This window comes from Ostrea edulis, chromosome 1, assembly GCF_947568905.1.
Source record: "Ostrea edulis chromosome 1, xbOstEdul1.1, whole genome shotgun sequence".
NCBI lineage: Eukaryota > Metazoa > Mollusca > Bivalvia > Ostreida > Ostreidae > Ostrea > Ostrea edulis.
This window is the reverse complement of record NC_079164.1, coordinates 43,534,654-43,550,577: the sequence shown is the minus strand read 5'-3', so window position 1 is coordinate 43,550,577 and position 15,924 is coordinate 43,534,654. Positions and strand designations below refer to the sequence as shown.

The 15,924-nt window shown below is 33.1% G+C and overlaps 1 protein-coding gene across 1 annotated transcript; it reads left to right on the top strand.

The window, feature by feature from the left end:
* The first annotated feature begins 51 nt into the window (after positions 1-51).
* LOC125655313 (TBC1 domain family member 20-like) lies at positions 52-12,649 on the top strand. Its single transcript, XM_048885568.2, has 8 exons — positions 52-281; positions 4,917-5,090; positions 5,516-5,596; positions 6,822-7,008; positions 7,390-7,491; positions 7,715-7,856; positions 8,141-8,328; positions 10,272-12,649. The coding sequence occupies exons 1-8, from the start codon at positions 170-172 to the stop codon at positions 10,471-10,473; spliced, it is 1,188 nt and encodes a 395-aa protein (XP_048741525.2). The 5' UTR covers positions 52-169; the 3' UTR covers positions 10,474-12,649.
* The last annotated feature ends 3,275 nt before the right edge of the window (positions 12,650-15,924 follow it).

Sequence of the window (15,924 nt, the reverse complement as noted above, 5' to 3'; positions counted from 1 at the left end):
TTTATTAAACAAAATATTATGACTATTTTATCTATCTTTTATGATCTGTACACAATCTTGTGATTTTTCAATGATATAGGAGGTCAAAAGAGAGCTGTCTGCTTAGATCGTGTCTGGGTCGTGTATGGTATTCTTAAATGACGTGTAAGAATAATGTTTACAAGCAGATATGGTAATTGAAAGAAGAGTGAGTCGCTCAAAAAGAGAAAAAACAGCAAGGAGAACAAACTCGATCGGAGAAACAAATATTGAGTGTATTCAAAGTGTAAATGATGGCGAAGGTATATACCTGACCTGGTCCAGTATTTCGTTGTGCATATTGTTAATTGATTTATAATATACCCGTTTGATTGATTTCATAACTATTTATACATGTATATATATTGTCATTTGTAGTTCTCAGACTGATCACACATAAATAATATGAAATACACTAGTGCCATAATGTGATACTCGATTGCAGTATTGATATATATATGTGTCATAATCATGGATATTCTCCTGTTATTTCATTCACTAATGACATTTATTTTATGTTTTGGCATTAATGTAATTTCTTTTTTACCATGATAAACTTGTATCAAGTTTTTGTTAACTTCTGTTTCAAGTTGAACCAAATCAAGTAAGAGCACTATACATATGGGAAACATTTTTAGAGTGACATTCGGGAATCAGATAGGAATTAGATGAAGTAAATGATAGGATTGATATGTTTTATGGTGTGACGATTGAGATGAGCAAGTGAAGACCCACGATATCTTACAACACACCTTTATGCATTTAATCTGACTATTCATTTATCGCGGGGAAATATGGTCAATGAAAGCAGACATATTAGCTGCGATTTTTTTTTCTTTTCTTTCAAACCAATCAACAACAAAACCTATGAAGGTATGAGAAAGCTTGTCTGAAATTTAAAAATGTTTATGGTACTTTCCAAACTATTTAATTGTTTTATCTACGGGGTTGTCCATCAAGTATACCGTTGTGACAGCAACATTTTTCCAGAAGCATTACGGGTAATACCCATCATTTTTCAGTTGATGAAGAGCAAATCACATGACTCAATTATGTAATCAATGGAGCAAGCTTGTCGCTTTGCGATGCAAGCTTTGTTCATTATTTAAGTTTTATGATCCATATGGAGGCATGGCAGAGTGAAGTATGATAGTACATAATAGAAATGATTATGATATGATAAAATAATAACAATAGATTATATTTAAAGGTAGCTTATACCCACCAAATATACACAGAGAGAGGTGTCATTCAATAATGCTGAGAAAGGAAAAAAATTTCATTTACATCTGATTCATAGAATTTATGTTGTATGATCCAATGTTCATGTATTATTTTCGTACATTATTATTTTAAAGCAGGTTAATTAATTTATAAAGTTATTAACTTTTCCTTATTTACATGCTTGAAAACATTTGCATGTAAAAGAAAACAAGATTATTTAAAAGGTAAATATAGTAGGTAAGCATAAATTATACATTTGTCTGTTAGGCATCTATAAATAGCCCCATGTGTGTCAGGGGAATCCCAACATAATGTATATAACTCAGATGTCTAACTTTAAGGCTGAAAGAACGTAAAACAATGAATTACTTAGTGGTGATCGTTAATTTTATTTCTTTTAAACTTATGGCATGTAAAAAAAAATACACAGATACGACCTCCAATGACCTGAAAGTCTGAACTGAACATGTGACTGTCACTTGAAATGGCAGAGTGATGGTTGTTTGTATAAACACCGATTTAAAATCAATTAATTCTGGTTAAAACAGATGAAATAATGTATGATGTCGTACAGCCTCATAAATACGTACATGCCATGATTTAACATTGTTTTTACTATGTGGAAAAAATTGTCAAAATTCGGACCATACAACTGTAATGGCAGTTATTATCACTTACTTTATACAGTAGGTATTTAAATTTTTTTACAATGATTGTTAGTTTTGATATACCGATGCAATCTTATACATTTATTGCAAGATGGTGAGGGAGATATGAAAATTTATTCACCCAAGAAAAATCATGATTTTTCTCAGGTGAATAGATCATCATATCTCGCAAACATTCATGCAGTAAGTTGTTTATTATACCAAAACAAAGCAAGACTACAGAATTGCATTTGAAATTGGGGTCCGCTCATTTTTCATTATGGTATGTCGTTGAGATCGCCCTAACGGTAACACCACACCATCAATATATTAGAAGGTATACAAGCAAAGAAGTAATAGTGATATGGTAACCATTTCGCGTGTTTATTTTCTCCTTGAATGCTGATTACTTACATGGTCTAGCAAAAATCAAGTGATTTAACTATGTATCAGAAACCCTTTTATAAACAGAATCCCTTTAAACTTCCTTGAAATGACTCGAACTTGTTGTGATGTCACAATAAACATATAATTATGTTTACCTTAATTGACATAAAATTTGTGGAAAATTCACAAGGTCCCTGACGGAATAAGATAGGATGAGAAAATATTATGTTTGAGGGAAATATGAAGTTTTATCATATACTTGGTATTCTACATTGCATGGTACGGATGATGTCACGGTCTGAAAACCCATATCACTTATCAGACCGACTTGCAAAATTGCATATCAATCCGGAAATTATGTATTCGTTCGTAACAGTCAATGTATCAAAGATTTTACTATGGTACTTAGTATATTAATATATCAAAGTTTTTACCACATTTAGTGTTAAAGTTTTTAGCTCACCTGAGCTGAAGGCTCAAGTGAGCTTTTCTGATCAAAATTTGTCCATTGTCTGTCGTCGACGGTGTAAACTTTTCACATTTTCATCTTCTTCTCCTGAACCACCAGGTCAATTTCAACCAAACTTGGCACAAAGCATCCTTGGGTAAATGTCTTTCAAGTTTGTACAAATGAAGGGCCATGTCCCCTTCAAAGGGGAGATAATCACAAAAATGCAAAATTAGGGTAGGGTCATTTAAAGAACCACCGAGCCAGAAAAGCTGACATTTACATGAAAGCTTCCTGACATAGTGCAGATTCAAATTTGTTCAAATCATGGTCCCCGGGGTAGGATGGGGCCACAATATGGGATCAAAGTTTTACATAGAAATAGATAGGGAAAATCTTTAGATCATGGCCCCCCAGGGGTAGGATGGGGCCACATATGGGATCAAAGTTTTTTTTTATATACTTAGTGCTCTTACATACAGCTCTTACAGTGCTGCTAAAAAAAGGAAAAAAAACCCTGCTGTTTGTTATTATGCCTATGTCCTTTTTATGTATTTAATTATTCCTAAGGATTGTTTTAAATTGTTTCATATGTTATTAGGGTAATCATATCATATCGCTATATATTAATAATAATATTTATGCATTTTAATTCTGACACTATGAATATTTTATTTACATGTATGTGCACATCGATTTTATATTATCTTTTCTTTCACATTTGTAAAGCGCTTTAGAGAACTAATGTTGATAGGGCGCTATATAAATCTTTTAATTACAATTACAATAGAAATATATAGGGAAAATCTTTAAAAGTCTTCTTCTCAAGAACCAATGAGCCAGAAGAGCTGAGATTTACATGAAAGCTTCCTGACATAGTGCAGATTCAAATTTGTTCAAATCATGGTCCCTGGGGGTAGGTTGAGACCACAATAGGGAATCAAAGTTTTACATGCAAATATATTGGGAAAATCTTTAAAAATCTTCTCAAGAACCACTGGGCCAGAAGAGCTGAAATTTACATTATTGCTTCCTGACATAGTGCAGATCCAAGTTTGTTCAAATCATGGCCCCCGGGGGTAGATTGGGTCCACAATAGGATATTACAAAGTTTTACATGGGAATAAATAGAGAAAATCTTTTTAAAAACTTCTTCTCAAGAACCAATGGACCAGAACAGCTGACATTTACATGAAAGCTTGCTGACATAGAAATATATAGGGAAAATCTTTAAAAGTCTTCTTCTCAAGAACCATTGAGCCAGAAAAGCTGAGATTTACATGAAAGCTTCCTGATATAGTGCAGATTCAAGTTTGTTCAAATCGTGGCCTCTGGGGGTAGGTTGGAGCCACAATAGGGGATAGAAAATTTACATACAAATATATTGGGAAAATCTTTAAAAATCTTCTTCTCAAAAACCATTGGGCCAAAGAAGTTGACATTTACATTATTGCTTTCTGACATAGTGCAGATTCAAGTTTGTTCAAATCATGACCCCTGGGGGTAGGTTGGAGCCACAATAGGGACTAAGGTTTTATATGCAAATATATATGGAAAGTCTTCAGATATGGCCCAAGGTGACTCAGGTGAGCGATGTGGCCCATGGACCTTTTGTTATTTTTACCATAGTTGATCAATGTATCAAACATTTACTATAATAGTAAATTATGTACCAAATTTTTTACCTGAGTAAATCATTATATCAAGGTTTTACCATGGAAAAGTAATTAATGTGTCAATCCTTGATCTACCTTTAACATGCAAAAAAATTGTAAAAGAGCAACCCGCATGTAATAAAAAGAATATGTTATGAATTCAGCTCTTGAACTCAGTATTAAACACACACACGAAAAAAACCACAATGCCGTACATATACAATATTTAAGCATGACAAAATGCAGTATATAATAAATGGAATATTACATGCCATGCCAAAATCCATATCATATCTCATATCAGCCTAAGTGGTCCCGTATCAACCCTAGGGCTGATATGTGGTCACTCAGGCTTATATGACCATGATGATGTATGATGTGGATTTTAGTGTGTAATAAAGAAAATTTATCAGACAAAAAACGATGCTCAAAGAAATTTGTTATTACTTAATGAAAATTGTACAATCAACAAATATACATGTAGCTAGTGTATAAAACTTTTCATAATAACTTTTGATTGAATTCACTTGCTTTCAGATTTCCCTGAAAAGGAGCAAGAGATCGTAGAAATTTTGTCTAGAAGCAATGTTGATGTTGAAAGATTGAGAAATTTGGCTATCAGTCCAGGGGGACTACTAAATGATGACATTCGGAAGGAGGTGTGGCCTCGACTGCTTAATGTCAGTGTCACAGACATTCCAAAGAAACCTTGTAAGTTACACCGTGATTTCTTTTCTCTTTTATTTTAGTCGTCCCTCTGACACTAGAGGAAGTTTTACCCATACAGAAAACTCAATAGTAGGAAAAGTAAAAATGAGCAAAATAAGTTCCATATATTTGATATATATTATATACAATAATTGCACATGTTTACAGGAACAATGTTGTGGTATACATGTAGTACCAAGTGAAAAGTAATTTTAAACTTGCAATTTAGAAGATAGATAGTAGACCTCTGCTTAGCACAATCTGTCGGATGCGATATTACATTTCACTATCAAAATATATTCAGATGCAAGTGACAGTAAATTAATGTAAAGGTATAGAATTGCACTGTCATGTATTTATTGTATTTATTGAACATTTAAATAGATATTACCAGCAAAAGTCTAATTACCTGGCAATATTTTTTGTAGCTGTGGAAGTTTTACATGGACACAGAGACTATACTCAGGTTGTTATGGATGTTAATAGATCATTGAAGAGGTTTCCTCCAGGTATACATATTGCTCTCAGAAATATTTTAAGAAGAAAAAAGCCATCTTTTTATAACAAATTTGAAGTATGATGTCACAAAATATTTATTTGTACATTTGTGTGCAAATCTCAAAAATGCAAACTTTTCACACAATTTTTTAAGATAGAACTCATGTGTCAACCAAAACTATTTTCATGTATTTTGCATATAAAGATTTAGTAAGAAAATAACATCTCTTTATTTCAACATGGTCTATGTATACAGCTCATATTTATGCCCCCCCCCCCCCCCCCCCCCCCCTTCAAAGAAAAGGGGCATATTGCTTTGCACCTGTCGGTTGGACGGTAGACCACATGTTGTCCGTTCAATATCTTCAGAACCATCCACTTGATAGTAATGATATTTCTTATGTGGGTTGGTTATGAGTAGAAGAGGACCCCTATTGATTTTCAGGTCCAAAGGTTAAGGGTCAATCCACTCTGGACATAGGAAGACACTGTCCGCTCAATATCAAACTTGGTACATCTTTAGGAGAAGATGACCTCTGTTGATTTTGAAGTTGCATGGTCAAAACTGGACATAGTAATATATTGTCTCCTATATTTTAAGAACCATTTGCTTGATTGACACCAAACTTGGTACAGCATAAAAAGTAGATGACCCTTATTGATTTTTAGGTCACATGGTCAATCCACTCTGGACATAGGAAGATATTATTTGCTCAATATTTTGAAATGGTTTGGCACTACTATCAATTAAATGATGCATGTGTATAACCATTTTCAATTTTGCATCATGGGGGCATACATGTTTTACAAACATTTCTTGTTTCTAAAAGAGTAGACATGTTTGTGCCATCATCTACGGTAAAACATGATTATAGCAAACCTCCAGATCCAGCGAAACACATTCATTATAACCAAATTTGTTATATCCAATAATATTTTCGTTATTTTCCTATCATAGGGGAATAAATATCACTTCGCAAAAAATGTGAATTTGTTATAAGCATATTCATTATAAGGTGTTTAGCTGTATAGTAATTTAATCATTAAAATTATGATTTGTTTATGTATATCTCATTTATTCAGCAACACATTTTTACATACATTTCCATTGTTTGTATAGTTTTAAATCATCAACAAATGTAGACTGTTGTTAGACTTACTATATACATGTATTATATATGCAGATGAATGTTAAACTATTGAATCTGTTTCGATAAGACTTGTCAAACATTTCAGGCATGGAGGAGGAGGTGAGGATGTCATACCAGGATCAGCTGGTAGACTTGATTATGCGGGTGTTGGTGGAACATGATGAACTTCACTACTATCAGGGCTATCATGATATCTGTGTCACGTTTTTGCTGGTTCTAGGAGAAGATCTTGCTTTTGCCACTCTCAATGTATTGTCATTACAGCATCTCAGGTATTTCAAAATCTAGTAGAATTCTGTTGTTCTTATGTGCTCTTCTTCTAATGTTGCTTATAGAGTACAGAATGAATGTCTTTGTAACATTTTATATTTGTGCAGCAAATCACATGTAGAAATTGACAGATTGCTTCACTTTATGTATGCATTTCTTGGGAATCATTCTGTGGAGACTCAATTTTTGTGGATTTGATGGATTCCCCATTCCCATGAATTTGAAACTACAATGAAATATGCAATTTATATGTTTCAATGTACAAAAATCATATTCGTGAAATTACATTCCAACAAAATCATAAAATTTCTACAAGCCACAAAAACTGGTTATCACAACTGAAGATGATTCGACAGTATTTCATAGTTGTTATTTTACTACAGGGATTTTATGGATTCCAACATGGACAGAACGAAACACATACTGAATTACCTATATCCAATCGTCGGGAGGGCGAATACCACACTGAGACAATTTATGGATGAGTAGGATCCTCGTTTTATTTTATATTAGCAGTGTTCATTCATTTTCTGACAAGGGGTGGGAAAGAAATTGCAGATTGTTGAAACTAGAATTGGTATAAAATCTAGGTCATCTGAAAAACAAAGAAAGAAAATCCCATCAGAAAATTAATATAAGATAAAGTAACAGTAATCAGGTACAGTGTTTTAGTGTGTTTTTCATACATTGCCGTCTGATTTATTGTAGATCTGAAGTAGGAACTGTTTTCAGTTTGAGCTGGTTGATCACTTGGTTTGGTCATGTTCTCGGTGACCTAGATTCCATCGTGAGACTGTATGATTTTTTCATTGCTTGTGATCCGCTGATGCCAATTTACATGGCAGCCTCTGTGAGTACAATTCAAATTCTGCATTGCAAACGTGCATGTGGAGTGTGAATTTTCCTTCCGTTTAGTAATGTAAATTAAATTGTGCCTAAATATGTCAATATCTAAATATCTAGCAAATATTAATATTATATTGATATGAAGTAATGTATATATATATATAATCCAAAATATGTAAACATTCCCACAAAAATAGTATGATATATACACGCACATATATAACATATATATATAATAAAACTCAAACAATATTGTTCAAATATTTTTTTTGTTTAAAATGCTTGTAGATTGTGCTCTATCGTGAAAAGGAAATTCTTTCAAGCGAGTGTGAAATGTGCACATTGCATGGAATGTTGTCAAAAATACCTGACAATCTGCCATATGAACAATTAATTGTAAAGGCAAAAGATCTGTTTTCAAAGTTCCCTCCCAAGATAATTGCTGAAGAGGCAGCTGAGATTCATGAACAGAAGAAGTAAGTTTAAGTCATGTATAAGTGATTTCAATTTTTATATTTTTTACATTTCCTTGTTAAATCGCACACCCCTAGTATGATATACATCTACTGTATAAGTGAGTTGACAGTATCAGTTCAGCAGGCTAAATTATATGCAATGTGATATGTGAGGGGTGATCACAAAAATTTCGCAAACTAGTTGAATAGCTTACATAATACAAATCGAAGTGGGTTTCTGAGTTTATTCTTTTTCAACTAAGACCCTCCAGCTTTGATGCACTACTGCTATTGATCTGCCTGTGCTCAAAACAAATGATCCAAGCCATACATGCTCTGTATTGCACTGTTCACAGCATTACCATGATCTTCCTAGATCTCATATTTCTTTCCCTGAAGGTTATCTTTCAAAACTGGAAATATTTAGAAGTCACAAATTGCCAGATCTGGGCTGTAAGGGGAGTGGGTTAGGATTTCTATACCCAATGTTCCCGTGGTGTCCATCACAACCTGACTCTTACGGTTATGTGGGTTGTCCTGGAGTAGAATGAATCCAGTTTGGATCATATCTGGGCACTTTCTCATTATGACTCTCGTCAAATCTGATTCGATAACATGTGCATAGTTGTATTCAGTAACTGAGGTTTTAGAGGGAACCATATGATTAAGAATAATTCCATTGATGTCGCAGAAATCAATGAGTATAACCTTCCCCGAAGACTTCAATGGAGAGGATGGATGCTTCTAAATTGAACTAGAAATTTACCCATGTTTCATCACGTTATTATTCTATTCATGAATTAATTTCCTGCTTTTGTGTATCTGTTGACGTAAGACTGGCAAACATTTACCTGCATGCTCATTTGCTCCGGCAGAAGGAGGCGAGGAACCTACCTTGCATAAACTCACTGTATTCCAAGCGTACTGGTCAAAATATCCTGAACAGTACCATAAAACATGTTAAGATCATCAACTATATAGATCTCTAATATTGACTTGGTGATCTTTCATTACAAACTGTTCAACATGAGACACATTCCTTTCCGTACTAATGTTAACTTGGTACCCAGACCCATCTCTCTTCCTTCACTAAAGTGCTTCATCCATTCCGCTTAATTAATGAAATTTTGTCAAGTCCTTTATCGCCATCAACTTTATGTAGATCAATGTATATTTCTGTAAAAGATTTTCCAAGTTCTGTATAAAAGTTTATAACCCTTCTCTGCTCAAGTACAACTGAATCATCCATTTTTATGTTTCCGGAAAAATTTCAGGGGAGCATATTGTCGCCATCATGTCTGTCTGTCCAACCAAGCTCATATCTCCTAAACCTTTCATCATAAATTGATATAGTTGATCACAGTTGTTCCTTGAGACAAGGACGTTTGAACCAAAGTCTTTCAAGGTCATTTTGGAAGGTCACGGTCACTCAGAACATATACCTGATATAAGTAAAAAGTTCTTTATTTCAACAGTTTATCAGTAGGTATTGATTATATATCACACAAATCAGTAATAGGCAAATGGCTATCAAACAAAGATCACCCAAGGTCATTTTGTAACAGTCAAGGTCACTCAGAACATATACCTTTTATATAAAAAAACAAAAAAACTTCATTTCAACAATATTTCATCAGTTATTGATCTTTTGGGCCATTATATCTCAATGTCATTTTGGAAAGGTCAAGATCACTCAAGCCATAAACCTTATATAAGGAAAAAGTGCCCTATTTCAACAGTTGTTGAGCAGGTATTGATCATATATCATAGATACATGTATAAGTAATAGGGAAATGATTTTCAGACAAATGTCACTCAAGGTCATTTTGTAAAGGTCAATGTCACTCAACATATACCTTATATATGAAAAAGAAACCATCATTTCAACAATATTTCAAGAAGTGGTATTTATATCCAATTGCCTTTAGATGATATGAACACAATGTATTTCTCTACTTTTACAGACGTGCTCTGTCTCAGTATAAAAGGCCACCATTGGGGAAGAAGAGGGAGATTCACCAGAGAGAGGGAGTGGTGAAAAACTTGCTGTACAATGATGGAAACCGATTGTTTGTAAAGGTGACCCTGTGGACTCTTGTTGGAGTAATCACAGCTGCTGGCCTGTCCTGGCTCAATAGCTACTATGTTCATGATTATCACTCATGAAAGTGATGATGTTGTACATTGTGTTATTATTATATATGTATGTATGACACGTGCAAGTTTTTCATCATTTCAAGTCATTGAAAATGTTGTTGTTATTCTTTGTATTAGAAAATCATCAGAAAAAATCTGTCAAGAGTTCCCAAAAAGGGCTGATCCACCAAGCATTCCTGGTAGATGTTAAGCAAGTCTGGTTAAAATTTAAATTCTGTTGATCTTGTGACATTGACCTTTGACTTAGTTTTTGGACATTTTCTAAAAACTTATATCCTTTCCACCATAGGAGGTACACCTTCATATTTGGTATGTGTATTCAGGTTTGTTAACCTTGTAACTTTGACCATTGACATAGTTTTTGGAAATTTTAAAAAAAAAATACAATGTCTTACAGTTCCACTTTTTTGTAATCCGGGGCATCAGTGTTTCATAAACATACCTTTTTCTTAAATGTGTGAGATGGTTTGTATTATGTTCAATAAAGTTCCCAAATGTCTGGTAAATTTTGAGTATTTAACAGACAATTGTTCTGCAGATTTCTTTACCAGTTTCGGGAACTCTGAATCTGTACATATACAGGTATAGCTATTTATTCAATGAAACTTTGATGGTGAGGTAAGCAGGTCTTCCTTTGAAGGAGATTAAAGCATGTTGATAATACTTTTTCATATGTGTAGCTGATAGCATATACATGATACTTGTGATCAGTTCCTTAGTCGTTTTCCATTTTGTACATGTATTTACATTGGAGTGGAAAAATTGTTATTCTTCTGTGTGTTTATCATGCTTGTAGAATTCATGCAATATTTGTTTCTCTATCATTGTATTGTATGCCTATACATGATATGACAATGAAAGTCTTATAGATTCATAGATTTGTTAAGATTTTAACAATACATTAATACATGTGTATCTATGCATTGCGTTGAGATGGCTGCTACTACACATTCAGCATCACTGTTAATCAAAATTACAGGATATGCTCATTTTGGTTAAAAATTCAGACTGTAAACATTATTATTATCATTATGTGAACTGTTAATACAGAAATCTTGAAATGCAACAAATTGTTTTCGTAGATCATAAGTAAATTGCAAAATAAATTCCTATGCAGCACTAATATTTTCCTCAGCAAAAATGGCTAATAAAACTGCTGTTAAAGATGATCTTTATAAAGTTTACATGTTATATTTCTGATCAATCCACTGGTCATTCTTTTATCTGTATAAGTATATACCACATAACAGGTATTTTCTGCTGTTGTCCATTTTTTGCGGATAGGAAAAATTCACAAAAATTATATAATCGCAAATGCATATACATGGATATTGGTACATATAGGTGTAATGCAACTGCAGATATTGGAAGTGCAGGATATAATTTGCTACCATTTATAGATAAAATCGCAAAAATTCCAACCGCAGAAAATACCCATTATACAGTATTTACATTTCCAATGTTTTTGCCTTTGATAGCTTTCCAAATTTAATGATAGCCATTTTCTGATGAATGCACTGCAGTCCTATGAATCTTTTGTTAAATATAGCGCATGTCTACTCTTAAAAACTGAGAATTCTGACAGAAAAACTTCATTTTAGATAAGTATGCCAGCGTGAAGTGTCACAGTTCATACCCTCATGTATTTTCAAAAATAGAATTTATTTCTTAAATGTAATGTTGCTCTAGTCGCTTTACATGTAATACTAATACATTTAATTGTACATATACTAAGATTTCAGGGCAGCAACCGAGTCAATATTTCAGGATCACATTACTTTTCCTTTTTCACACATACAATGTATACCATATCTAGTGTAATGTTTCTTGTGTCAATTTTGCTAAATGTTTAATGATATTAAAAGAGAAAGGTCTAGATCCATGCATCTGAAAATACAGGGGTTTTTTTTTGGTTCAACCTTTGATTACATTCAAGGAAGCATGGGTCTAAATTTAGATCAGCAGATCTAAAATTATGACAATTTTCATGAAATTTTAAGTATGAAAGTGAACCTCCAATGTTTCATTTTATTTTATAATGATGATTTAAAGACTTGTGTTTATTTGTACACTTTTTGTAGGTAATATGTGGGCTTTTTGTACATCGATGTTGTTGTTATCAGTGATGTATGGTGCAAATTAAAACTTGTTGATGTTGAATATTAAATTTTCAGATATTTGCTGATTTGGTTGTTAAATTACTTTTATTTTACCTGTTTACTGATATGGTACAACACTGATAGAGTGTTGTTTGAAGGGGGTGAATGGGAGAGTGAAAGATCACAAAGCCGATTAATGATGATTGATATATATTATAGAGTATGCTCAATCGGCTTTGTGATATTTGTGTAGATATTTCTATACTTATATATATATATATATATATATATATATATATATATATATAATTAATTGCATTTCATCATGGTACAGGGAGCGAAATAGACATGCTCGTAAATCAACATTTACCATTAATTACCTTGATTCAGTACATTTAAACAAAGGATTTTATCTAATCTATGACTTTTTGATGATGAATTTCCTATCAAACAAACACAACACAGACAGTGCCTTGCAAAAACCTTGATATTTGACAGTTTTATATTTATAGTGTCTCAAGGTTTCATTGTTTACAACAATCACTTTAAATGGTCAAGGCTGAGAGAGAAAAGAACAAGCAAGGTTTATTTTTAAACCAAATTTAAAAAAGTGGACGAGTGTTTTGTCCTTGTTTATTATTGTAATGTGAAGGCGAAGGTAGTCACTAAGGTCAGGGATATCAATTTAAGGAAACGTGAAGTGCATTTGAATTTTAGATTACGGTTGGCAAATACCTCGTGTTTGTTGCTACACTGATAAGCTTTTCACATTCATTGCTCTTTAATAAAAAAAAAAAATGTTATGATGCTCCATTTAAGGATTTAAAAACCACAAATTTGATTTCAAATGTGTATTCAGTAATTAACTAGTATATTCGCACCTTTGAGCGTACATAGTGTATGGAAAGGGTGCTACATGTATATAGATATGGTATTATTTTACATACGGATGTGTACGTATCGATATCCTTTGTACTATTTTATTTTCGCTGGTGCTTTATTTGCGGTTTTTAACGTACATATTGTTTCCATGTTAACGTTATTAGACCAATACTTAGATATGATTATCAGTAGTTTAATGTATAACGAATAACCCTGCCTGGAATTCTGTTCAAAGGATTTTAAAAAAAACGAAGCAAAGTTTCGTACCGATGGGGCTCCTTGATCATCTGTTGCATGGTGACAAGGCCAATATCGTAACTTTGTAAGTAAATAGTAGTTTTATCATAATGATGTAGGTATACAAAGTTTGCAGTTCATCAAGATCATAATATAACCATTACATCCGACCCAACGGACCTATACATGTATATATGTACTGTTCCTATACATGTAAATATATTGGCGTAAGGTTTGCACGAGTTCAACTAAACAGAGAACCCTGGGGATATTTAGTTATTACAAGTGTGTAAACGTTGACTACATATATTAATAATGATAGTACACATATTAATCAGACTTATGACTTTCCATTCATCTAAAACCCATTTTATTCATAGGAAAATGCTTTCTCTTCTCTGTTATTTCGATCCCTGTCAACATTAAGTTAAGGAACTGAACTTTCCTTGAGAATTCGTATTCACTATACAATTATTTATCAAATTACTTTATTTGGGAAATATGAAAAAGCCTAGCATCTTGACAAATTGCGATGTTCGACAGATCCCGATTTTATGTATGAATACAGAAGAAAATTCAAGGGTGCCGAATTAAGGGCGAGTGTATTTCTTCAAATTAAAATGAATAAAACGGGTTAGAGTAGAAATTTGTTAGCAGGATTATTATTTGCACTGTCTTCAATAATCAAGGTAATCAGACATCCTAATTAAAGATCTCCTCTTCGCATGTGGCAACATCGATTGAATATTATTTATACAAGGTTTAGGCGCAGTTGTGTATTAATCATTACTCTTTTACATGTCCAAGGTACAGAGAAGCCAGAAATATTCTTGTTAATGGCATATTTGGAATTAGCAACTTGCATATTCTCAATACTCATGTTCTTCGTTGGGGGCAACAATTCCTAAAACGAAAATTTGTTAATTATCATACAAGCTTGTTTCAAACAAATTGTTATTTTTTAATTAATTAGTACATGTATGTATCATTACGTTGCTTTATAAGCGATCACTATGCGCTAGATTATATTTAGTAACAATGACAGCTTAGATTTACCATGCATACCAAAATAGAATGTTATATACTGGTTATACATGTACATGGGAGAGAGTGTTCTAAGTTGTAAGAACTTGGTGCTCAATCCTTTTGTAAATTCAGTTACAATAAAATATGTTCAAACTAAACCAAAGATCCCCTGGGTTCTCCATTTAGAAGAACCAAGCTTAAAGGAGTAAGTTGCTTGTGTTGAACATGGTTGTACATTTTGAACATGCGTCTCTCACCACAGATGTGTAATAATGATAGCCGCAATAATGTAGCCCCCCCCCCCTAATTTTTGTTGTTGTGGGGGGGGGGGGGGGGCTCTCAAACGTTAGAATAAAAAAAATTGAAAGGGCTACATTATTGCAGCTATAATGATGTAGTACGGGTCTTAACCATACCACCCCTATAATAAAAAACATTTATCTTTATTTCATATAAGAAGGTGGTTGGTATAGACCCATCCTATTGTTAGTACATACAAAATTATCATGAATCAATGATTCACCACCGATTATACCCTTGTGTGAATTAATTCTATCTATAATTAATGATATCATTAATTCCATCTTTGAATTCTATTGTTAATGATATCATTACTTCGATCGCCGAGATAATTGCTGCTCAATATGTTCGACGCGATTATACGATACTTCTAATTATCTTAACGATATCACAATAGTTCCATTTTTTAAAAATATATATTTACATTCTACTTTCAATAATTTCTATGGGAATTCCAAAACGTTAAAATAATTGTACAATACTTTCCAAGATCCACTAGCTCAGTTTTCTCGCCAATTCATTTGGTCAAGGGGGTTTATCCAACGTCAACTTCACCTTGTTAAAAGGGATACCCCGCTGCAACTGAAAGGGGGTGGGTTACCTAAATTTTCTCCCAAGAATCACTGGACCAGAAATTAAAAGGGCATCAAACTTCTTGAAACCCCAGCATTGATTCGAAGTTTTATGGTATGATTTTTATTTTATCATATCTAAAGTATATAAAGAGCACCGGTTTATGTTTGTGAAACGGAGACGTCCTCATTTGAACTAAACACCTGATCTGCTGAAGGGTTACACTACAGACCAAGAACAGTCACCAGTGTACACAGGATTATCATCAGTGTTGACTTGTGTACCATTGTAAACAACTTACGCATTTCATTTGTTGAATTTTGTCTGTACTTGCACCGATACT

Coding starts and splice junctions, on each gene's coding strand:
- LOC125655313 (XM_048885568.2), top strand. CDS start 170: ATGGTAATTGAAAGAAGAGTGAGTCGCTCAAAAAGAGAAAAAACAGCA. Junction 282..4,916: donor AAGTGTAAATGATGGCGAAG/GTATATACCTGA, acceptor ACTTGCTTTCAG/ATTTCCCTGAAAAGGAGCAA. Junction 5,091..5,515: donor AGACATTCCAAAGAAACCTT/GTAAGTTACACC, acceptor TATTTTTTGTAG/CTGTGGAAGTTTTACATGGA.